The sequence below is a fragment of the Myotis lucifugus genome, unplaced genomic scaffold (genome assembly GCF_000147115.1).
Source record: "Myotis lucifugus unplaced genomic scaffold, Myoluc2.0 scaffold_10, whole genome shotgun sequence".
Taxonomy (NCBI): Eukaryota; Metazoa; Chordata; class Mammalia; order Chiroptera; family Vespertilionidae; genus Myotis; species Myotis lucifugus.
This window is the reverse complement of record NW_005871058.1, coordinates 11,444,159-11,468,559: the sequence shown is the minus strand read 5'-3', so window position 1 is coordinate 11,468,559 and position 24,401 is coordinate 11,444,159. Positions and strand designations below refer to the sequence as shown.

Below are 24,401 nucleotides of genomic sequence, written 5' to 3'. Positions count from 1 at the left end.
CTACCACTATTATTATTATTATTAGTAATAGTAGTAGTAGTAGTATATTTGTATACGGAAGGATGTGCACAATCTAGAAACATTGTGTTAAAGATAACTTGTATTTGTCTGTTTGGATTTCTATAAAAAATATAACTGGTGGCTTATAAACAATAGACATTTATTTCTCACAATTATGGAGGTTGCAAAGTCCAAGATCAGGGCGTTGGCAGATTTGTTGTTTGGTGAGGGCCTGCTTCCTAGATAGCTGTTTTTTGTTTGTTTGTTTTTCACTGTAACCTCACACAGTAGAAAGGGCAAGGAAGCTTTCTTGGGCCCTTTTTTATAAGGGCACTAATCCCATTTATAAGGGCTCCATCCTGATGACCTAATCACTCGAGACCTGGTTATACCATCACCTTGGGTGTTATGATTTTAACATATAAATTTGAAGGGATAAGCATTCAGACCATAGCATAACTGTTAATTACATGTACAATTCTAGTTTCTGAGTATTTAAGAACCGATTATCTCATGGTCATTATGTATTGATGATTATTGAGTTTTTAAATTATAATGGTGTAGATGAAGCAGTTTAGTGGTTTTCCGTTCCTTTACACCTCTTTGTTTCATGTTTATGGTGACATAAATATCAAATCTGTCACGAATTGTTCCCTTTATATCAGTTTTTATCAAGATACTCTTTAAGGTAAGTGTCTAGATGGCAGTTCAGGATGTGATATACCTGACAGTTTTCTACCAGTCGTTCTCATGAATGTTGACATTGGCCCTTAATGAGGAGGAGTCACAGTAGATTGAGGGAAGAGCTGTGAGACTTTTGAAACATGCCATTTGTAAGATGGTGTGGGTGGGAGGAGTTCTAAGATACGAGGCATTGCTGGCACAAAAGAGTTGAAGTAACTTAGTTTAAAACTTTTAAAGTAATGCTTTGGGATGCTGTTTCTATCTAAAATGTGTGTTAGTGTTCATAGTTTTAAGCAATAAAAATCCCTCTAATTTAAACAAAAAATATTTTGAAAGCTTACATTGGGTTACTCATAGAGTTTCTTAAATGGTAGAAGAACCAGACTTGGAATCTTAGTCAGGAATAACACTCTAAATCTGTTGTTGGTTGTTGTTGGTAGTGGTTCCTTCACTGACCTGGGACAGTGGTATATTCACCACTGTTTGTACTCTCTCAGTGACTTGAGGCAAAAGGTACTCCTAAAACTGCTGCCAGTGCTTTTTTGTAAAACTATGGATTAAAGAAGGATGAACTAATTAAAACTGTATTAGCCATTGTTATTGCCCTCAACCTCACTGGAATGGATTGCTTGTGGTCCTTGTTGCTGCTGTTGCCACCTTTGCTTCCTTTCTCTTCCATCTCCACCTCCTCCTTTTCTTGGTTTACTAGAGTGGCAAAACCCAGATCCTAATGTCCTTGTTTCAGTTGCAGTGGAGGTTTTGAGGTAAATACCTTCAGACAGGTAATTGATGTCCTTATAGCATGTGTGGATTTTGAGCCCTCCCTGGCTTGTTGCTTTGCTATTGTTTTTATTTAATGACTTGCTTCAACTAATTCTTTTGAATGTGTTTTCCTCTCAATGTCTGCTTCTGAAATTACTGCTCAACTTCACCCCCACCACCCTAAAAGTTTATTAGACTTAGTAAAGGCCAGCAAAAAAACAAAAAACCACCCAAACCAAAACAAGAAAATTACTCTAGAAACTGCTTCTCCAACAAAGCTCTAGAAGAGAAGGAAGGCTACAATTTGGAATTTCAAAGAAAATATTTGAAGGAAACTTTTATCTTACTGAAGGGCTACAGCTTTTTTCTTTAAAAAAAAATTTTTTTTTATGCCTGGCTTTCTAGGGATTGTCCCTGGGCACTATAATTTAGTGGTCTGTTAATGATTGATTAGAGCAGCGGTTCTCAACCTGTGGGTCGCGACCCCTTTGGGGGTCTAACGACCCTTTCACAGGGGTCACCTAAATACATCCCGCATACCAGAGATTTACATTACGATTCATAACAGCAGCAAAATTACAGTTATGAAGTAGCAACGAAAATAATTTTATGGTTGGGGGTCACCACAACATGAGGAACTGTATTAAAGGGTCGTGGCATTAGGAAGGTTGAGAACCACTAGATTAGAGGTTGTTCCTAAATGCCTTGAGCCAATAATTGTTTCATCATTTTTCTTTGAATCTGTTTGTGGTTTGGGGAATGTCTTCAAATTTTAGGAGTTTTAAAGTTTGTCCTACGTTCAGCCAGAGACTAGTGTTTGGTTGATCTCTTTAGTGTCTCTTGAGCAGAAGCCGCCTTGTGCATGCAATAGCCTTCCTGACTACCAAGGATCTCCCTATTAAATTTCTGTCTGGTGTGTCATTTTGTTGTCTTTCCTGACCACTATTGTTGGGATTGTTTGCCACTGAGAGAGCACTCTTGTTTTTGACAATATTCCATAAGTGCTCCAAATAAAGGCAGTCCCCTCTTTTAGGGCCAGTTAACTGCCAATCTTTTTGGCCTGTCGTATCTGCTCAGAGTAAAACTTCTGTGCCACAAACTCAGCAGTACTATGGATGCTGATGCTAGTAATCTCTAGCTGAAATACAACATTACTTACTGTGATTTGGTAGATTTTCTTGAATAAATGCTTCTTGTTTTGTTGTATGTCCTTTGATCGATTCTCAGAGACTTTAGTTCTTTTTGATAATATTTCTCTATTTTTTCATTAGTTTTAGGGGAGAGGATTTGCTGAGCTCCTTGCAGAGTCATTTTGGGAGCTCTGGCGTTTCTATTCTTTTTAGTGGTCTGCAGTCTTTATACTGCAGCCAGCTGCTTCCCCTTCCCTGCAAGCTAGTAATTTCACCTCCAATTTTAAAAGTCTTTATATTGCTCTAAGAATAAAAAAACCCAGAAATTCTAACATAGTCTAAAATTGCCTCTTATATAGTTTTATCTTACATGAATCTAATTCCCCCTCCCCTCATTCTGGACATTATCCAATTATCATCATTAATTTAGGGAGCACTTTGCCTTTACAAATCAAGGCTCTGATCTGTGGCATAAGTGTTGGAATCTGAGGCATACAGATTTGAATTTCTGTTCTGTATTTATTAGCTGTGTGACTTTGAGCAGTTTGGTAACTTTTCTGAGTTTTTAAAAATCTGAAATAATGGTGATGGAGATCATCTCTATCTATCCTATATAATAAAAGGCTAATATGCAAATTGTCCCCTTGACCGGGAGTTCAACCGGGAGTTCAACCAGGGGGCGGGGTTGGCCAGCCAACTGCCCGTGGCCCTTCCCCCTGGCTGGCCTGGCCCAGTCAGTCCTGATGGACCCCGATCAGGGTGGGCCGGCCAGACCCCACCCATGCATGAATTTGTGCACCGGGCCTCTCGTTTATATATATAAAAGCCTAAGCGACCATTCGACTGTTCGACTGGTAGCTATGACACGCACTGACCACCAGGGGGCAGATGCTGAACGCAGGAGCTGTCCTCTGGTGGTCAGTGCACTCCCACAGGCGGAGCGCTGCTCAGCCAGAAGCTGGGCTCACTGCTGGCGAGCACAGCGCTGGTGACGGGAGCCTCTCCTGCCACTGCAGCAGTGCTAAGGAGCAGTGAGCCGCGAGTGGTAAGGAGCAGCAAGCAGGCAGGCGGTAAGGAGCAAGGGGTCCTGGACTTCGCAGGGATGACTCACTGCTGGCTTAGAGGGATCCCAGACTGCGAGAGGGTGCAGGCCAGGCTTAGGCACCCCCCCCCCCCACCCCCCCGGTGTACGAATTTCATGCACCGGGTGTCTAGTATTTTATAATGTTGCTATAAGGCTTAAGTTAGGTAATGTGCAAAACCGTTCGCATAATACCTTGTAGTTAGAAAGTATGTTTATTCCCCACCTGATATTCTCTTCCTGTCATTTGAGTAAGCACTTTATATGAAATACCAGTATGCATAAGTAGAATCATTCCAGTATTACAGTTCCACCTATTTTTAAAAATATATATTTTTATTGATTTCAGAGAGGGAGAGAGAGATAGAAACATCAATGATGAGAGAGAATCATTGATCTGCCACTTCTATTGATCTGCCACGCTGGGGATCAAGCCTGCAACCTGGGCATGTGCCCTGACCAGGAATCAAACCGTGACCTCCTGGTTTATAGGTTGATGCTCACTACTTAGTCATGCCAGCTGGGCTCCACCTATTTTTTGAGTAAAATTTATACCTGAATTTCAGTTGCATTTAAACACATTAATTGAGTACCTCATGTCTAGCTCATAATACCTCATTTAACTTTTAAAAAATGCTTTTGATTGAAATATAACATATTAAGAGTTTTGCCTTTAAATCAAGGGCAAATGTTTTCCTCTGGAATGAGACTATTAAGATTTTCTTTTTTTTTCTTTGTGAATTCTCACCCGAGGATATTTTTTCCATTGAATTTTGAAAGAGTAGAAGGGAAGGAGGGAGAGAGAGAGAGTGAAACATCAATGTGAGAGAGACACGTCGATTGATTGCCTTCTTCAGGCACCCCAACTGGGGCTGGGAAACGAATCTGCAACCTACGTACATGCCCTTGACCAGGAATCAAACCTGTGACCCTTCTGTGAGACACTGTACCACTGAGCCACATGGGCCAGGTTCCATGTTTTTTTTTTGAAAAATATTCACATCTGTAGAAGCAAAAATAGCATAATGAAATTTTGTATACTCTAACCATAGTACAGTGATCATATATATGAAATTAACTTTAGTACATTACTATTATGTAATTTGACAGTCCATCAGATTTTTTAGGTTTCCCAATAATGTCTTTATAGCATTTCCCCAACCGATTAGAATCATGCACTTAATAATGTAGTTACCATGTTTCTTTATTTTCCTTTAATATCCTTGAATGGTTCCTCAGCCTTTCTTTGACTTTCATGACTTGATAATTGTTTTTCAGAATGTTCCTCAATTTGTTTCTCTGTTATTTTCATAAATTTGTTTAGGCTATGCATTTTGGGGCAGGGTTAAGGTGGTGCCCACCAAGCTTATTTTCTCTAAAGTTACCCGTTTCCTCTTTGTCATTAATAGGTAATGTGGGGAGGTATATTAAGATAGTGTAAACATTATTTTTCCCAGTAAACTTTGATCAGATGTTTTTTGCATCCTTTATTATGCTTGCCTCAATCAGTTATTACCAGGTAGATTATTAAAATTTTGATAATTTCTGGTGTTTTAATTTGAGTGTTCCTGAGTTTTCTTTATCTAATAGTTATAATTATGAAATACTTTGCTGTGAACCTGCTTATGTCATGGGTTTATTGTTTATGTGATTTTTAGATTCATATACTGGACAGACTGGGGAGAAGTACCAAAGATAGAGCGTGCTGGAATGGATGGTTCAAGTCGCTTTGTTATAATAAACACTGAAATTTACTGGCCAAATGGATTGACTTTGGATTATGAAGAACGAAAGCTTTATTGGGCAGATGCAAAACTTAATTTCATTCACAAATCAAATCTGGATGGAACAGATCGGTAAGATTGCCTTATAAATTTACTTTTAACCTTTGCTTAAACACCATGTGTCTTGATATAGTCATTAAATTATAAAGCCTGACTTTATTAAGAAGAAATTAGTTTATCTTTTGCTAAGTGTCAAAGTGGAAGAAGAATGTACTTTCAGTTTGTTCTCAAAATGTAACTGTATTTCTCATCTGTTGGTAGCATTTAGAATTTATGAACTATATTTTCTCCTTTACTCTGAGCTAATTTACTTCCCCAGTAGTTCTCAACTAGAGATAGTACTTCTCTCTCCAAGAGTTTTTGGAAATGTAGGGGGAATTTTGATTAACATGAGGCCTGGGAGTGGTATTAGCATTGTAGCTCCAAGGGGGCATGCTAAACATTTTACAATGTGCTGGACACCCAATACAACAAAGAGTCATCCTACTCAGAATTCCCCATAGGCCCCCTAGGAACTGCATATGGAAGCTCATTTGGGAAATCTCCACATTGGACAGTGGTTGATAAACTTTTTCTATGAAGGGCTAGTTAGTAAATATTTTAGGCTTTGTGGGTTATGTATGACTTCTGTTGCAACTATTTACCTCAGCTATTGTGGTGTGAAGGCAGCTATAGATAATACATAAGGGAATGGGCCTGGCTATGTTCCAGCAAGACTTTATTTACAACACATATAGTGCATCAGTGGGCTGTAGTTTGCTGACTCCTGGACTAGGAGAAAACCTAGTGCATATGTACTACACCCAGTAATCAAGGAATACATAAACATGGAATTTCTACTCTGATCATGTTCAGATTTTTAAAAATATATATTTTTATTGATTTCAGAGAGGAAGAGATAGGGAGAGATAGAAACATCAATGATGAGAGAGAATCATTGATTAGCTACCTCCTGTATGCCCCACCCCGGGGATCGAGCTTACAACCCTGGCATATGCCCTGACAGGAATTGAACTGTGACCTCCTGGTTTGTAGGTTGACGCTCAACCACTGAGCCATGCCAGCCAGGCTGATCATGTTCAGATTTTATTTTATTTTTTTCATGTTCAGATTTTTATAACACTTCCTATTTACATTCTTGTGTTTGAATGATTATTTAGGTTTCTAATGGTCTCATTCTAAGACTCCAACAAAAATCTAGGGAGCCTTAGGTACAGTTGAAGGAATTTTTCAGAGTAAGCATTTGTAAGTATCTGAATGATGAATCAGGAAGCATTTAAAAGTATTGAAAACCAGGAAAGATTTAAATAATTTATTAAGATAATGTTTTTATAGTCATGGAATTAGAGTATTTTTTGCCTTGTTTAAAAAATGAATGAAATAACTTAAGCCAAGGTGGTTTAAAAACAATCCTATATAATAAAAGCCTAATATGCTAAGTGTCCCGTTGTCCAGTTGGCCATTCAACCAATCAAAGTGTAATATGCTAATGATATGCTAAGGCCACTCAACCGCTCGCTATGACGTGCACTGACCTCCAGGGGCAGATGCTCAGACTGGTAGGTTAGCTTGCTGCTGGGGTCTGGGTGATCCGGACTGAGCGAGACAGGCTGGACACACCCTGGAGCCCTCCAGTGGTCCCTCCCCAGCTGGCCAACCTCCCGCGTCCCTCCCTGGCCCCGATCATGCACCTGTGGGGTCCCTCGGCCTGGCCTGCGCCCTCTCACAATCTGGGATCCCTTGGGGGATGTCGGAGAGCCAGTTTCAGCCCAATCCCGCAGGCCAGGCTGAAGGACCCCACTGGTGCACGAATTTGTACATCAGGCCTCGAGTTGGAAATAAATGTCAAAAAAGTAATAAGTATATAAACATGAATATATAAACACTAGAGGCCTGGTGCACGAATTTGTGCACGGGTGAGGTCCAGCTGGCCTGCCCCGATTGGGGGCGGAGGGGGGCGCGGCCGGCTGGGGGGTGGGGCCGTGGGCAGTTGGGCAGCAGGCCCCGTCCCTGATCGTGGTGTTGGGGGCCGATTGGGGGCCAGGCCGGCCTGGGGGAGGGGAGGCAGTCGGGGCCTGGATCAGGCTGGTTGGCTGGTGCAGTGTGTGTCATAGCCACCAGTCATTCTGGTCGTTCTGCCACTGTTCCAGTTGCTGGGCTTTTATATATATATAGGTAATTGTTGTGTTTGAACTTAACATTTGGCTTTGAGAGGGGCACTAGTTGAATGTGGCCATGTCATAGTTTTCTTGACTCCTTCAGATACCCATACAAAAACCCATGAAACTAGATAGCAAATCCAAAAACATATAATAAATAAACCTCAAGCATCCAGAAATAAAAGCAACAAAGGGCAGACCACTAATAGCTACAGACCTCCATAGTATTACTATCTGTGCAAGAATAAGTGGGGGAGGGTGAATTATATAGGATGTTTCATTGAACTTAAATGCAGGAGACCTCCAAAATAGCCCCAATGATTTACTAGACAATGTGGTGGACTATATTAAGAGCAGCAGCTGAAATGAGAGGGTGGGGGTTGCCCACTCTAATATCAGGCAAGTACAGTGTGTCCATGGTAAAGACAGAAAAGGATAGAGCAGTCTGGCTCCAAAGAATTCTTGAAATGGACTTGCTAGAGTTCTCTACCAGAGCAGGATACCACACTGAGTGGAAACAAATAGAATAGAATAGTATCATCAAAATTGAGAAGACTAGGGAAAATGAAAAGGAATGAAAGGGAAAGGAAAGATACAGTTCAGTAAAGATAGAGGAATAGCTGGAGATCTCAGAAAGGAAGCTTCCATTGTCTTTAATATTACATGAAAGCAACAGAAGACTGAATTCTGTAAAGTTAGAAAAACTACCTTGACCACCACTTTTTTATAAAAGTTCAGGAAAACTAATTTTACATAAACATGAGAAACAGAAGTGTCAAGATTAAGTCCCACTTAAGGTATTGTAAGGAACATCTTATTTATAGCAGTATTTTAAGCTGATAACAACTTAACTTTGAACGCATACTTAAGTCTTATACTTTTACTCTCCCCCACATTAATGTTTCTGATGTTACAATTTACATCTTTTTACCTTGTGTATTCATTAACAATAACATTGTACTTATTTTTTACTACTTTTGTCTTTTAACACATTTACCCACCACTATTCCAACATTAGAGTAATCTGAATTTAACCGTATATTTGTCTTTACCAGTGAAATTTAAATTTTCATATGTTTTTCTGTTACTAATTAGTGTTCTTTTGTTTCAGCTGCAAGAAGTTCCTTTAATGTTTCTTGTAAGGCTGATCGAATTGTGATGAACTCTTAGCTTTTGCTTGCTGGGTAGAGTACAGTGGGTCCTTGAATAACTTCTTTCAGTGTGGTTTCATTATAACATTGATGAGATACCATAGGAACTTAACTCTTGTTTATGTCAATTAGCCTGTGGTAAAATTTGTTTCATTAGATGTCATTTCACTTAAAGTTGCAGAACCTATCAGAGATATTAAATAAGGACTTACTATATTTTTGTTTGGCAGTTTTTGTCTTTCAGCACTTTGAATACATTCTGCCACTCTCTCCTGGTCTGTAACATTTCTGCTAAAAACTCTGTTGGTAGCTTTGTGGGGGTTCCCTTGTGTGAATAAGTTGTTTTTCTCTTGCTGATTTAAAGAGTCTCTTTAACTTTTGACAATCCTATATAATAAAAGCTTAATATACTAAGTGTCCAGTCAAAGCATAATATGCTACTGATATGCTAAGTCCGCTCAACCACTCGCTATGACGTGCACTGACCACCAGGGGACAGATGCTCCGACCAGTAGGTTAGCTTGCTGCTGGGGTCTGGCTGATCAGGACTGAGCGAGACGGGCTGGACATGCCCTAGAGCCCTCCCGTGGCCCCTCCCCAGCTGGCCAACCTCCTGCGTCCCTCCCTGGCCCCGATTGTGCACTGGTGGGGTTCCTTGGCCTGGCCTGCGCCCTCTCGCAGTCTGGGACCCCTCAGGGGATGCCGGAGACTGGGTTTCGGCCTGATCCTGCAGGCCAGGCCAAGGGACCCCACTGGTGCACAAATCCGTACACCGGGCCTCTAGTTTAATTATAATGTGTTTTGGTGTGTGACCTTTTGAATGAATAGTTTTTGGAACTTTCTGGATGTCTATTTTTTTCTTCCAGGTTAGGTAAATTTTTAGCCATTTTCTTCCATTAATATTTCTGCCACTTTCTCTCTAGCCTCTCCTTCTGGAACCCTTATATTGCAATTATAGTCCACTTTATGGTGTCCCATAAGGCCCTTGAGCTATCTTTATGTATTTTTTTTAGCCTCTCTGATTGGGTGACTTTCACTGCCTAGACTTTGAGTTTGCTGATCCTTCCTTACATTTGAACTATTGTGCTTTTGTACCCTTCTATTTGAAGTTTTCAGATAAGTTATTGTATTCTTCAGCTCTGTGATCTTTCTGTATGATACTTTCTTATTTTTTTTATCTCTTTCTTGAAATTTTCACTTTGTTCATGCATTGTTCTCCTGACTTCAGTGAACATCTTCATGACTGTTATTTTGAAATCTTTATCAAGTAAATCATGGGCCTCTGTTTCATTAAGGTTTGTTTCTAAAGTTTTATTTTGTTTTTCTTTGTTTGAATATATTTCCTGTTTCTTCATTTTCTTTGACTCTTTGCTTTCTGCACATTAGATAAAACAGACACCTTTTCCAGTCTTGACAGAGTCATCTTGTTTAGGAAATGAACCTTATCAATCAGCCTGCCCTAAGCTCTTGGTTGTCTCTCAGACTTTTGTGATTGTCCAAGCTACCTTTTGTTGTCTTAGTGGCTGGCTCCCAGTAGTTGAGGTTGTGCCAATACCGGTCATGCATTTCAAAGTGGAGGATAGCACCTCGATGAAGGCTGATTGGAAGCTGGACTCCCAGGCAGCAGCTGCAAAAGTATACAGCCAGGGCCCTTCCAGGGAGAAATTTGGAGATGGGCTTTTTACCTGCTCCCTCTATGTTGGATGTGGATATATAGCTGCAGAAGGGGTTGCTTCTTCTATACCCATTAAGAACTGCTTCATTACTTGCTACAGTCCTGAGGGACTTGTGGATGTAAGTCTTATGGGCTTTCAGAGGCAGGCTGTCTAGGGCCTCATCACTTGGGCAGCATGGAAAAAGCTGGGGCACTAGATATGTGTACAAGCTGAATCTGTGGAGATAATGGAGGTTTGGAGTAAGCTAGGATGGAGGTTGCGTCTGCCAGCTTCTTTGGTCTACCAGAAGGCTTACAAGTCATCCTCTAGATATCTGCTAAAATAGAAGCCTGAGCATTAGACAGCAGCTTTCAAAGGAGGCAAATAGACTTCTTTCAGGAATAACTTGAGAGATGGGCGATTCTGACTGCTCTGTCTGTGCTCATCCCTGCTGGGATAGATTTCCTTTTGTAAGCCTCATGGTAAGGTAATCAAAAACAGAAACCTATTAAAATTCTAATGGTATTCTTCACAGAAATAGAACAACCCTAAAATTTGTGTGGAACCACAAAGTACCCTGAATAGTCAGAGCAGTTTGACGAAGAAGAACAAAGTTGGGGGCACTATACTTTATAATTCCAAACTATATTTCAAAGCTGTTATTGTCAAAACATTATGGTATTGATATAAAAACAGATAGATCAATGAAACAGAATAGAGAGTCCAGAAATAAACAAATGCATATATGCTCAATTTTAATTTACAAAAAATAAGCCAAGAATATACAACAGAGAGGATAGTCTCTTCAGTACATGTTTGGAAAATTGTGCAGCCACATGCAAAAGAATGAAATTGGACCCGAAACTCAAATGGGTTAAATACTTAAATTTAAGGTCTGAAATTCTAAAACTTTTAGAAGAAAACAGGGAAAAAGCTTCTTGAATTCGTATTGGCAATGATTTTTTTTGGATTTGACACCAAAAGCAAGGCAATAAAAACAAAAATAAACAAGTGGGACTACATCAAATTAAAAAGCTTTAGCATAGTAAAGGTAACCAACAAAATGAAAAGGCAACCTGTGCAATGGGAGAAAATATTTGTAAATTGTATATGTGATAAGGTGCTAATATCCAAAATATATAAAGAATTCATACAACTCAATGGTAAGAAATACAAACTATGTCATTAAAAAATGGGCAGAGGAACTACGTAGATTTTTTTTTTTAAAGGAAGACCTATATTCAGCCAACAGGTAAATGAAAAGGTGCTTAACATCACGAATCATCAGGGATATGCAAATCAAAACCACAGTGAGTTATCTCACACCTCTCATAATTTCCATCATCAAAGAGACAAGAGATAAACATTGGTGAGGATGTGGTGAAAGGAAAACCTTTTGCCCTGTTGGTGGGATTTTATATTGGTACATACAGAATATAAAACAGTATGGAGGCTCCTCAAAAAAAAAAAATATTACTATCGTATAATCCTGTAATCCCTCTTCTGGGTATATATTCAAAGGAAGTGAGAACAGAAATTTGAGGAAATATCTGCTCTTCCATGTTCATAACAGCATTATTCACAATAACTAATACTACATAGAAACAACCTAAGTGTCTATCTGTCAGTACATGAGTGGATAAATTGTGGTGTACATATACATTAATGGAATATTATTCAGCCATCAGAAGGAAGGACATGGGACTTGAGGGAATTATGCTCAGTAAAAATGAGTCAGCTAGAGAAAGGCAGGCATAATGGAATATTATTCAGCCATCAGAAGGAAGGACAAGTAAGGTCAAACTCATAGAAACAAAGAGAAGAAAACTGGTTGTCAAGGGCTAGGATGTAGGGGAAATAGAGGTTGGTAAAAAGGTTTAAACTTTTAGCTATAAGATGAAAAAGGTCTGAGGATTTAATGGAATTAAATTTTTAATACAGGGGTGGTCATCCCTGGCTGGTGTGACTCGGTTGAGCATCATCCCTTGCACTGAAGGGTCGCTGGTTCGATTCTAGGACAGGGCACATACTGGGGTTGTTTGTGGATTTGATCCCCAGACAGGGTGCATATAGGGACAGCCAATCCATGTTTCTCTCTCCCTCTCTCCCTCTTCTTCTTTCTCTAAAATCAGTAAAGACATGTTAACATTTTAAAAAATATGTATGTACAGGGGAGGGCAAAAGTAGGTTTATAGTTGTGAGTATACGAAATAGTTTATTCTTGTATTATTGTTTATGAATTATTGTATTATTTATTATTATAATCTATTTTTGCCCACCCCTGTATAACATCTATAATAATAAAAGCATAATATGCTGATTAGACCGGACGACCTTCCGGGAAAAGCCAGGGTTGTGAGGGAAGCCTGGGTCCTTGGTGCCTGCCAGCAGCCAGAGAGAAGCCCGGGTCCCGGGTGCCAGAGGGAAGCTGGTGCCCACAGCTGGGGGAAGGAAGGCCTACTCTTGCTCGAATTTCGTGCATCAGGCCTCTAGTTGTGATTATAATTGATTAACTGCATTATATATACTAGTAATTGAAGTTTGTTAAGAGAGTTGAACCTTAAACACCAAACAAACTAAAAAAAGTAAAATTGTGAGATATGATGTTTAACTAGATGGGGGAATCCTTTCACAATTTATATGTATATCTTATCACTACATACACCGCGATATCTTTCCATTTTATTTGTGAATTATACCTCAGTAGAGCTGAAGAAAAAGATGTTATAAAGAAAAAAACAAACGATGAACAGAGTAATGCCTTTCATAGGAAACTTCCTAGAAAGATATCATAGAACAGATCAAAACCTCCATTTTAAAATGCACTATCAGTAAGTGAAATGTTACCTGTCAAAAATCAATATAAATTAAAATTAGAAGCTCAGAAATTAGATGACAGAATCCAGGGAAGTATAAATAAAAGAAAAATCATTATGTATGTAATTTGCAATTTTTAAAGATTGTTAATGAAGCGCTGAGTAGTTTAGTTTTTACTATTATTTTTCAGTTGTGTTACTTGCCTTTCTTGGCAACTTCTCAGAACTCTCTCTCTATATCTTACCATAATGAATTCCGAAAGACTTTAGTATGAAATATGTAGGTCTATTTAAATTTGGACTTAAACTATGATATCATTCCTGTAAATGTCATAATCACTGTAGTGAATTTAAAGCTGTTCATTTAAAAAGTGGAGGACATTGTAACATTTCTTTTTGGGAAATGAGGTGGAAAAGTAATTTGCTAGGGAAGAGAGAAATAAGAAAAATGAAAGGAGAAAATTGCAGTGATTGGGCTGGTAGAGTAGATATAAGGTTCTAAAATAAAAAGTTTGTTTGCTAAACTTGTAATGCTAATTGTGTATTCAGTTTTTTAAAAATTTGCCCTAAATGTAAAACACCTTAGGCTAGACCCATTTCATGTGCAGTAACAGATGCTAATTCTGCTTAGATAAAAATTATTTTATTTGTCTCAATTTAATTTATTTTACTGGTAGTCTCTTAGATATTACAGATCATCAAATAACCTCAAGGACCAAAAATTGAATTTTCTTCCCTAAAATATGTGATATTCTTTATTTATCTTCAGTTGCTTATATTCTCGCTCCCTCTGTCCCCCCCCCTTTTTTTTCTCTCCCTGGGCTATTTATGAAACTATTATATTTGATATTATGAAAATGTCAAAGCATTTATTTTCTTTAATATTATTTTGGCTCAGAACATTTTTTATTATTCAAGAGTATTTATTAATTATATCACTCTCCATGACACTCTGCAAAGTTCTGTGCCTTTAGTACTAATCAGGCAGTCTACCTTTTCTTTCATATAGCATAGATTGCTTGTGAAGGTTTTAGGTCTGCTTTATCTCATGAACACATTCTGCCAGTGGCAGGACTTCCTTTTTGCTACGTGACTTGTGGAGGTTAAAAAATCATATAGCCGAAAGCCAGCTGAGATGATCTTGTGCTGGACTAGACGGGTTTCCAGAGAAAGCTCTACCAGAACGCCTTTTTAGCCTTATGTGTATGTTTTTACTTTCAGTTATCGAAACCATACAAAGTGATGGAAGAAACAGGCTTAGGTTCTTTGTCCTTCCACATCAAGAAGGGAAAAAACCTATTGCTTGTTTGTTTGTTTGTTTGTTTATTTATTTATTTATTTTTAAAATATCTTTTATTGATTTTTTACAGAGAGGAAGGGAGAGGGATAGAGACTTAGAAACATCAATGAGAGAGAAACATCGATCAGCTGCCTCCTGCACACCTCCTACTGGGGATGTGCCCACAACCAAGGTACATGCCCTTGACCGGAATCGAACCTGGGACCTTTCCGTCGCAGGCCGACGCTCTGTCCACTGAGCCAAACTGGTTAGGGCCCTATTGCTTATTTAAAACTGCTTCCCAGTGCCAACCATAGGATTTTTCTTTTTGCCAACCTTTCTCCTGCAATGAGATGAATTATGTGGAAGGATGGAAGATGTGAATTCAGAGATGGGAATTGATAGCAGTGCTAATATTTGGGCTTCTCTGTCTGGTAGCTTCTAGTGAACCTGGGGGCTGCTACCAAATTAGGGACCATTCTGAAGTACTTGGTTTGGGGGTCTTGGACACTATGAAAATATATTTGAATTTACTATGTGACTTATTTTTCACAGGTGTATTTGACCTTAAGATACTAGTGTGTGTTACTCAGGGTTTGTATGTGTTAATGTGGATTACAAAACCATTTAATGGGAGAGATGAAATTCTGATAAAATAATAAAATTTAGAAATATATGAGTTTTTCTCTTTGTGTTACTAGGCAGGCAGTGGTTAAAGGTTCCCTTCCTCATCCTTTTGCCTTGACGTTATTTGAGGACACATTGTACTGGACTGACTGGAATACACACTCCATTTTGGCTTGCAACAAGTACACTGGCGAGGGTCTGCGTGAAATCCATTCTAACATCTTCTCTCCCATGGATATACATGCCTTCAGCCAACAGAGGCAGCCAAATGGTAAGTGATCTTGATTTTTAAATTGCAAGTTGGAATAACTTTGAAGCACTGTGATGTCTGGCGTTCTTGAGAAGCAGGAGGACATGGTAGCAGGGAGGAATTAATAGGGAAAACATCAAAATATAATTCAGGTTAACAACAGCCTAATATCTATCACTACAGATGACCTCAGTCCCTTTTTGGATTTAGAGTTATAGAGGTGGAGAAGAGGGAAATAAGAAATTGAGATAGCTCATACACAAATGTATTTCTTGTTCATATTATGTCTCTCTAATGTGTGTTTGATGTTTCCTATGAATATGTTTAAAAACAAACTCTTCTTGAATGGAATCTTCTGTTAATCTAACTGGTAAATTTAAGTACCTCAGTTTGCTGAATAAAATACCTACAGAAACTTTTCTGTGCACACTCCCATCCCCTTTTATCTTAATTTTGCTTTTGTTTTTTGGTCAACTTTTACAATGGTTGGACTGTGACTGCCTACAACAATTATTTACAAAAGGGATAGAATTAGATTTGAAGGAATTTGAGAATGTTAAATGTTTGGCAGTTGTGTGTAAATAAATATTTGGCATGTGTCTGATTGTATTCCATAGCCAAAAATGAAGAGTTTTTAGATTATACATTGCTTTGTATTAGCTCCTTCCATTTAGGACAGCGGTTCTCAACCTGTGGGTCGCGACCCCTTGTACAGGGGTCGCCTAAGACCATCGGAAAACACATATATAATTACATATTGTTTTTGTGATTAATCACTATGCTTTAATTATGTTCAATTTGTAACAATGAAATTGGGGGTCGCCACAACATGAGGAACTGTATTAAAGGGTCGCGGCATTAGGAAGGTTGAGAACCACTGATTTAGGCAGGACATAGTTAAATGTTGAATTTGTTATATTGGAATCTTGTGATTATGAGTCCCTAGAAATGCTTTTAAATGTATGTGTTGCTCTTTTGTAAAAAAGAAAATGTTTAGTCATTTGTATGAATTTTTTATTCTCATGATTAGCCCTCAGAAGAGAATTTCCGTGTTGTTGTTTTTTAATTGCACTGTTGGTACTTTGTGTTTTACTAATTTGAGAATTTGCATTTATCTGTGATATTACTTTCCTTAATCTTTCATATTTTGTTGGCTTCTATCTTACTGATTTTTTTCTATGAATATTATTTAAATCTATTTTTTTCATAGATTCTACAAATTCCCTTTTTTAATCCATATGCGTATCTTTTCCATGTTAATCTTTCCAAAGTGTTTTTTTTTTTTACATTGGAATTACTTTTCTTGATTATCAGTCCCTTCTGCCAGTCTGTTCTCATTCTCCATGCTCATTCAACTTTAGTTCTTATTAATCAACAGAAACCTTAATTTCCAGTTAGACTATTCACCTTATTTTCTTTCCCAATTACAGACTTCCAGCTTTTATATTATGGTTTCACTGCGCTTGAAATGTCTTCTTTCCTGTCCTTCAAGGCCCCTGTCATGTCCTACATCCTCCATGAAGCTTTTTTGTTTTTTTAATCTCTAATGACTTATTTCCCATTTGACTCTATACTTATTTCCATAGTCTATAATGTGCAAGATAGGCTTTAATTTCATGGTTTTATATTGTTTTCTAGTTTGTTAATTTTGGCTTACCGACTAGATTGTAAGCTTGTTTAGGGCAGGGACCTCCTGCTTTATTTCTGTGTATTCCTCTTGGATACTGAATGCTAAATAACTTCTCACTGATTAACTCCCTTCCTTGCAGATGTTCTAGTAGTCAAGCACCTGGATGGCATTTGGTAATAATTTGGTTTATCAGAGTTGTTCATGTTATGGTTGTTAACCTTTGTGTACCTAGAGTGAGAGAGGTCATCTATAATCATTGGTATTAATCAGTGTGATTTATACTTGACAGCTACAAATCCATGTGGAATTGATAATGGTGGTTGTTCCCATTTGTGTTTGATGTCTCCAGTCAAGCCTTTTTATCAGTGTGCTTGCCCAACTGGGGTCAAACTCCTGGAGAATGGAAAAACTTGCAAAGATGGTAAGAACATGGTCTCCAAGAAGGAAACATTTTTAATAGCAATTGGAATTCTTTATGATTTGTTTTATTTCTCTATAATAAGCTCTATATAGTAGAGTGCTTCAGGAGACTCGTTACTTAATCTTCATAATTGGTTAAATAACAGGAGTGTTTTCTGTTTTTTTGCCTCTTGCAAACTATTTTAAAAATTATTTTAGTATTTTTAACATGCTGTTTTTGAAAACAATTAGGTGCTATTTCTTTTTTCTATCAACTCTTATAGTCATTTATGTCACAATTGATTCCTATGGAAATGAGTATTCTCATAAAAAGTACGTTTTTAACAATAGGTAACACTTGTACATAAAGAACCTCTGTGCAAGGAAAATATGTTTATTAAACTTTTAACTGTAAAGACTGTCATGGGGGTAGATAATATTGTCTGAAAAAGAATGATATTTTTAATTGCCTTTTAATAACAGAGAAGTGCTTTCAGAAGAAGAAAAAGTTTCATATTGTATTGTTTAAAGCAACCTCTCTCTATACATAGCAACTACACTGCCTCTTCTCCTTTCTTAATTCTCTGTAGCAGTGATTTTCAACCGGGATGCTGCAAGAATTTTTAAAACATGCAGTACGTTACTATTTAGTCAGGTCACTGACCTCTTTTCCCTTAGATTGTCAAATTAAAAAATGACAACAGCCAACACAACAATAGCCGTTCGGAGTGAATGAATCAAAATTATACTTTTTGGTCAGATTGGCAAAAAATATATTTTTTGGTGTGCCTCAGAGTTTTAATAATTAGTTTATGTGTGCCATGAGATGAAAAAAGCTAAAAATTGCTGCTCCATAGAGAGAGGGCATGTTGGAGAGGTATACTGGTTAGGACATTTCGGGGGACTTCTGATTTGGGGAGAATACCAGTTCTTCTCTTATTCTTCTTAATCTGAATGTTATTCTTTAATCTCACCCCTATGGATCACCATCTGGTTCTCTAGCCACCAGCAAGACCTGGTAAGAAAATTGTTATATTTAGCAGTGGCTTCTTTATCTAACTCTGAAAAGCAGAAGCCTTTATTTTCAGAGTGAGTTAGAGAGTTCCTGGCAGGGGGGTCATGGAGTCAGAGAGATGGAATTGAGCCGGTGTACAGGATATTTGTCATGACTTGGCATTGATAAATTATCCTCATAGTCAAAGGTGAAGCTGGCTGACTCTTGTCAGACGGTTTCCATGGCAAACAGTAATTTGGTTTCAATTTAAAACAAAAGGTTTTTGTAATGTTTCCTTTTTGTTTAAAAATATGTAGCCTGACTTTAAAACAGGATTTATTTTAGCAATAGTGGTCTGTCTACTCCCTCAATGGGTACATGTTTAACAACTATTTTGAAATTCAGATATATATTTGACCTGTAGTAGCCTTAAGTTAACTATTCTGTTTTGATCACCTTGCTTAAATTAACAGCTTAACTTTCTGTAACTTCTTTGCTTACAAAGTTTTGGGCTGCCTCCTTTTGATAGAGCAAAGGCAGTAAATTTTGCAGTTATTCCTACTTGATGCCTGCTATGGCATTTAGGACTATATTTTCTTCAAGACAGAGTTCATTTACAATTAATTCTACATTTAAAAAGCTGATGCTGAGAGCTTTACTCTTGTCAGTTTAATGCTAGTATTTTCCTTTGCACTTACTGCTTTGGTTAGGAATCTTTTTTCACTCTTTTGGATGTCAATTTTCTTACTAGCTTTTATAGTTAGATGACTTTTTGCTAGTGATTTACTTGAACAATTATAAATATTCTCAATCTCTGCTGTATTTTTATGGAATACTAATTTGAGTTTAAAATATTTCATAAATAAATTGGATTTAAAACTCAGTGAAATAAAAATTTGAAAGTATTTTCTAATGATAATAATAATAATAATATATTAATTAATATTTATTGAGTACTTTTATGTTCAGTACATTCCTGAGTGCTCGAATCAACCCTGTGAGATACAGACAAAGTGACTAGGCTTAGAGAGAGTGGGTGTTTTGTCTAAGTTTGTATAGCTACTTGAATTCAGTTCTAGCAGATCCACAACTCGTACTTTTAACCACTGTTACATTTATCTGATTCCCTCTGTCTTCTGTTGCTATTTCCTTCAGCCAGGCATTATCTTATAGTTAGCTTTGTCCACAGCTTTACTGAGATATAATTTACATACCATAAAATTTAGCCATTTCAAGTGTACAAGTCAATGATTTTTAGTAAATTTACAGAGTTGTGCAACCATCACAATCCAATTTTAGAATATCTTTATCAATCACAAAAAGACCTTGTTCTAGATTTCCTTACCTTTTTAAGAAGCATACTTAATATATATATATACGTGTGTGTGTGTGTGTGTGTGTATGTATGTGTATATATATGTGTGTGTATATATATTCATTTATTTATTGCTTTCAGATAGAAGGGAGAGGGAGAGATAGAAACATCAGTGATGAGAGAGAATCATTGATTGGCTGCCTCCTGTATGCCCCATAATGGGGATCAAGCCCACAACCTAGGCATATGTCTTGACCGCAAATGGAACTATGACCTCCTGGTTCATAGGTCAACCTTCACCACTGAGCCACGATGCCCTGGCAAAAGCATACTTTTTGAACAAAGGACCTATATCCTATCTCCTTCCTCCTTTAATATTTAGCTACTTAACTTCTTAGTCACTACTTACTTAGTATTCATTATACCTTTAAGCAGCCCCCCAGAGGCTGCATATAATGAATGAAACCAGAGTTCAGTCATTAAAGAGATTCACCTCATAGTCAAGCTATTTCTATTTCACTGCATTGCTTTTCATTTTCACCTTAAATAGATGCTAGTATCCTTTTATACTACGTGTCAATTCCTAAAGGAATTCTACATTCTTTATTTAGAGTTGCTAAATTTTGCTTGTGTGTTTTAATTTTATTTTTTCCTTCTCATTTATTCTACTTTGTTCTAGGTGCCACTGAATTATTGCTTTTAGCTCGAAGGACAGACTTGAGACGCATTTCTTTGGATACACCAGACTTCACAGACATTGTTCTACAGTTAGAAGATATCCGTCATGCCATTGCTATAGATTATGATCCTGTGGAAGGCTATATCTACTGGACTGATGATGAAGTGAGGGCCATACGCCGCTCATTCATAGATGGATCTGGTAGTCAGTTTGTGGTCACTGCTCAGATTGCACATCCTGATGGTATTGCTGTTGACTGGGTTGCCCGAAATCTTTATTGGACAGACACTGGCACTGATCGGATAGAAGTAACAAGGCTCAATGGGACCATGAGGAAGATACTGATTTCGGAGGACTTAGAGGAACCCCGGGCTATTGTGTTAGACCCCATGGTTGGGTAAGAAGCCTTGCTAATAGAACATTTTGCCTGGTATTTTTGTTTTCTATAGGTCCCTAACTATATTGACAAAAACAATTTGATGTATGGTTTCCAATAAATGGCTTTCCATTTTTGGTATATAGTGATTGTAATAAAATATCAAGTTAAAGAATTGCTAGTTTTTTCCCTTGAATGTTTTGAATACTTTTTCTTTCTAAATTAAGTCCATGCTTGCTGACTTTGTGTGTTGGCTGCAGATTTTGTCTAGGTTGCATCATGACCATGAAAAATGTTAAAAGAAATAGTTTTCAGAACTCTTTTTCTTCCCCTTTCATTTAATTTCATTTCATTTTCAGTACTTCTGGAATGATGTGGTAAAAACATATCTTATGTCATATATTTTCAAATATATAAATGACTCTATTTTTAAAACTTTGTCAGGCCATGCAGCTTGACTCCCAGTCTTTTTTATTTTTTATAGGAAGGAAGAAGTTACGAAGAGCATGCCCCCTCTTTTTAAAAAAAGTATATTTTTATCCATTTTAGAGAGGAAGGGAGAGGGATGGAGAGATAGAAACATGGATTAGAGAGACACACTGATTGACTGCCTCCTGCACGCCCCCTACTGGATTGAGCCTGAAACCCCGAGCATGTGTCCTGACCAGGAATTGAATTTCGGACCTCTTGGTTCATGGGTTGATGCTCAACCACTTAGCCACACCAGCAGGGCTTATTTTTATTTTTGTGACATAACATCCTGACCATAGTCCAGGGAAGCAAAGTTTTCTACATACTCACCAATGTTATTTGTTAACTATGAGATTCATTCTGAGGGCAAACATAGTGGCAAATCCTTACACTTCTGTATATACCAATGCCTTAGAGCCAATTAAACTCTCAAAGGCCTGAAGAATCACTTGGCACTACAGTGAGAGTTTGTTATTTTGAGAACTCTGTTTATTACTGACTAGAGGCCCGATGCACGAAGATTTGTGCAAGAATGGGCCTTCCTTCCCCCTGGCTGCCGGCACCGCCTTGACTCCGGCTGGAGCCGCCTTTCCACCTTCCCATGCTGCCCAGAGGCCTGGAGCGGCTGGGGTGGTGCCGAATGCCTGCGTTGTCGCCATGACGACGACACAAGTGTCCTGCCCCGCCCCTCCCCGCCCCCGACTGCTCAGCACCTGTGTATGCAAATTAACCCATAATCTTTGTTGGGTTAATCTGCATACTCATTCCCGATTGGCTGGTGGGCGTCACGAAGGTACGGTCAATTTGCATCTTTCTCTTTTATTAGTGTAGATTATTACTACTGGGGTAACCTGTTTGTGTCAGAAATGACAAGCCAGCAAGAAAAAGAGAGGATTATTTATTGGAAGGAGCACAGAATATTTTGAAAAAACATAACTAAATATGGAATCTCATTATTTATTGGAAGGCATTTTTATTATCAGTTCTAGAAAACACTTTTTAAAAAATATATTCTATTGATTTTTTACAGAGAGGAAGGGAGAGGGATAGAGAGTTAGAAACATCAGTGAGAGAGAAACATTGATCAGCTGCCTCCTGCACACCCCCTACTGGGGATGTGCCCGCAACCAAAGTACATGCCCTTGACCGGAATCGAACCTGGGACCCTTCAGTCCACAGGCTGATGCTCTATCCACTGAACCAAACCAGTTAGGGCTCTAGAAAACACTTTTGATATGAAAATTCCCTTCAAGCTTATACACTGCTAGTATAAATGCCTTAAACATACTCGTTTAAGTGCTATTTCTCCCCCTTCTATGGTGTTAATTGATGACATCAGTGTGATATGACTGGTCGATCTCACCTTAGTATATCTGAAAGCTATAGTTTATTATCTGTTTTTAGCTCATTTTTTTTTTTTTGTGTGTGTACTTCTATAGGTACATGTATTGGACTGACTGGGGAGAAATCCCCAAAATTGAACGAGCAGCTCTGGATGGTTCTGACCGAGTAGTGTTGGTTAACACTTCTCTTGGTTGGCCAAATGGTTTAGCCTTGGATTATGATGAAGGCAAAATATACTGGGGAGATGCCAAAACAGACAAAATTGAGGTTTGTTTCTTGCTTTTCATTTTAGAACCAGTTTTATAATGGTTTTGAGTTACGGTAATTTGATGCATATATTCTTGCCTTTTGTCTGGGGTTCTAGAGGAATCTTTTACAGAAATTTTGCTCAACCTTTAGGATTCTAGGAATTAATGTGTTTTCATGCACCTGAATCTAGGATTTCTGAGTTATACTAGTATGAGAAATGGGTATTCATCTTTCATATCACTTATATGAATGATTTTCTTCATTATGGGTAAAAGCCACTGCCTAAATTTCCTAGGGGCAGTTTCTGCACAAAACAAATGTTATATAAGATCTGTACTGCAAAAGCTGGTAGTCATGTCAGGAAAACAAAGCCCATGTGTGTGTATAGCCTTTTTGTTGTTAAGTTGATTATGAACTATGGGGAGAAAGATTAATTAACCAAAGCTTGGGGAAAATATTTACCAAACTAGAGGCCTGGTGCATGAATTCGTGCACTGCACAGGTGGGGTTCCTCGGCCTGGCCAGCAGTCGGGGCTGATCAGGGCCGTCTCGCCCAGTCCCTATTGGGGCAGTTGGGGCTGGTGGGGGGTGGGCGGTTAGGGGGTGGGGGAGGAACCACAGGAAGTTGGCCCGCCACGGGAGTTTGGCTGTGGGAGCACACTGACCACCAGGGGGCAGCTTCTGCATTGAGCATCTGCCCCCTGGTGGTCAGTGCGTCATCATAGCAACTGGTCGACTGGTCATTCTGTTAACCAGTTGTAACTGTCGCTTAGGCTTTTATATATATAGGTGATAGAATTAAATTGTAGTATCAGAATAGAAGTATGGTGGAAACAACTAGTGGTGAGTATTTTTTCAGTGTTTTGTAAATGGTTTATATCTTTAATATTGAGCATGAAGTCTAAATTTCACAGCTTTGAATTAAGCTGTGCTAGAAATCTTATGGATTGCATATTTAAAACAGAGTTTTGATCATACTATTCCTTTGAGGAATGCATGACTTTTCATATCAAGAATCACTTTGAATGTCTCTTCAAAGCCACAGCAGGTATTTTCTAGTACATAGATAATTTGGGATCTAGAGTTTTTATTTCAGAAAGGTATTCTTAGGAGTTCCAGGGACTCTGAGAGAATAATGAATTGAAGGGCCTCACTTCAGAACGGAAACTTGGAATAGAAAAATCCCATCAGTATTCCCACCAGGCTCAAATACTGAAAACTGCATCTCTTATTCTTGCAGCTGGTTTCCATTAATAGAAAATTTTTCGTAGACTTGACTATATAAATTTTCTCCCTGTTGTTAGTGTTTTATTGCCCCCACCCTTTAAATCCAAGTTAGTGTTTCAATCTTTAACAGCTGGAGTACAGTGCTAATGAGACAAAGGTTATGGGTTCACTTTTCAGACAGGCTATTAGCTGCACTTGGTTGGCCTGAATACAAATTGCACACCCATTCCCAACCAGTTTACAAGTGTGTATTGTTGATCAGCTGTGGACTATCCCTGATTGTATAGGTATTAACTACTCTTCGAAAAAGTTTAAAGCTTATGTGTCCAAGAAGAATGT

The 24,401-nt window shown here is 38.2% G+C and overlaps 1 protein-coding gene across 4 annotated transcripts in view; it reads left to right on the top strand.

Moving 5' to 3' along the window:
* Nucleotides 1-24,401, top strand: part of LRP6 (LDL receptor related protein 6) — a 129,156-nt gene that overhangs the window by 49,638 nt on the left and 55,117 nt on the right. For 2 of the 4 annotated variants that reach the window (XM_023750037.1, XM_023750035.1), the window contains exons 2-6: nucleotides 5,316-5,513; nucleotides 15,203-15,399; nucleotides 17,298-17,429; nucleotides 20,396-20,792; nucleotides 22,682-22,853. In XM_023750037.1, the coding sequence (XP_023605805.1) occupies nucleotides 5,368-5,513; nucleotides 15,203-15,399; nucleotides 17,298-17,429; nucleotides 20,396-20,792; nucleotides 22,682-22,853 (1,044 nt within the window). In that variant the 5' untranslated portion in view covers nucleotides 5,316-5,367. The remainder of the gene's footprint in view (nucleotides 1-5,315; nucleotides 5,514-15,202; nucleotides 15,400-17,297; nucleotides 17,430-20,395; nucleotides 20,793-22,681; nucleotides 22,854-24,401) is intronic. The other 2 variants (XM_023750038.1, XM_023750036.1) reach the window with 2 other exon arrangements.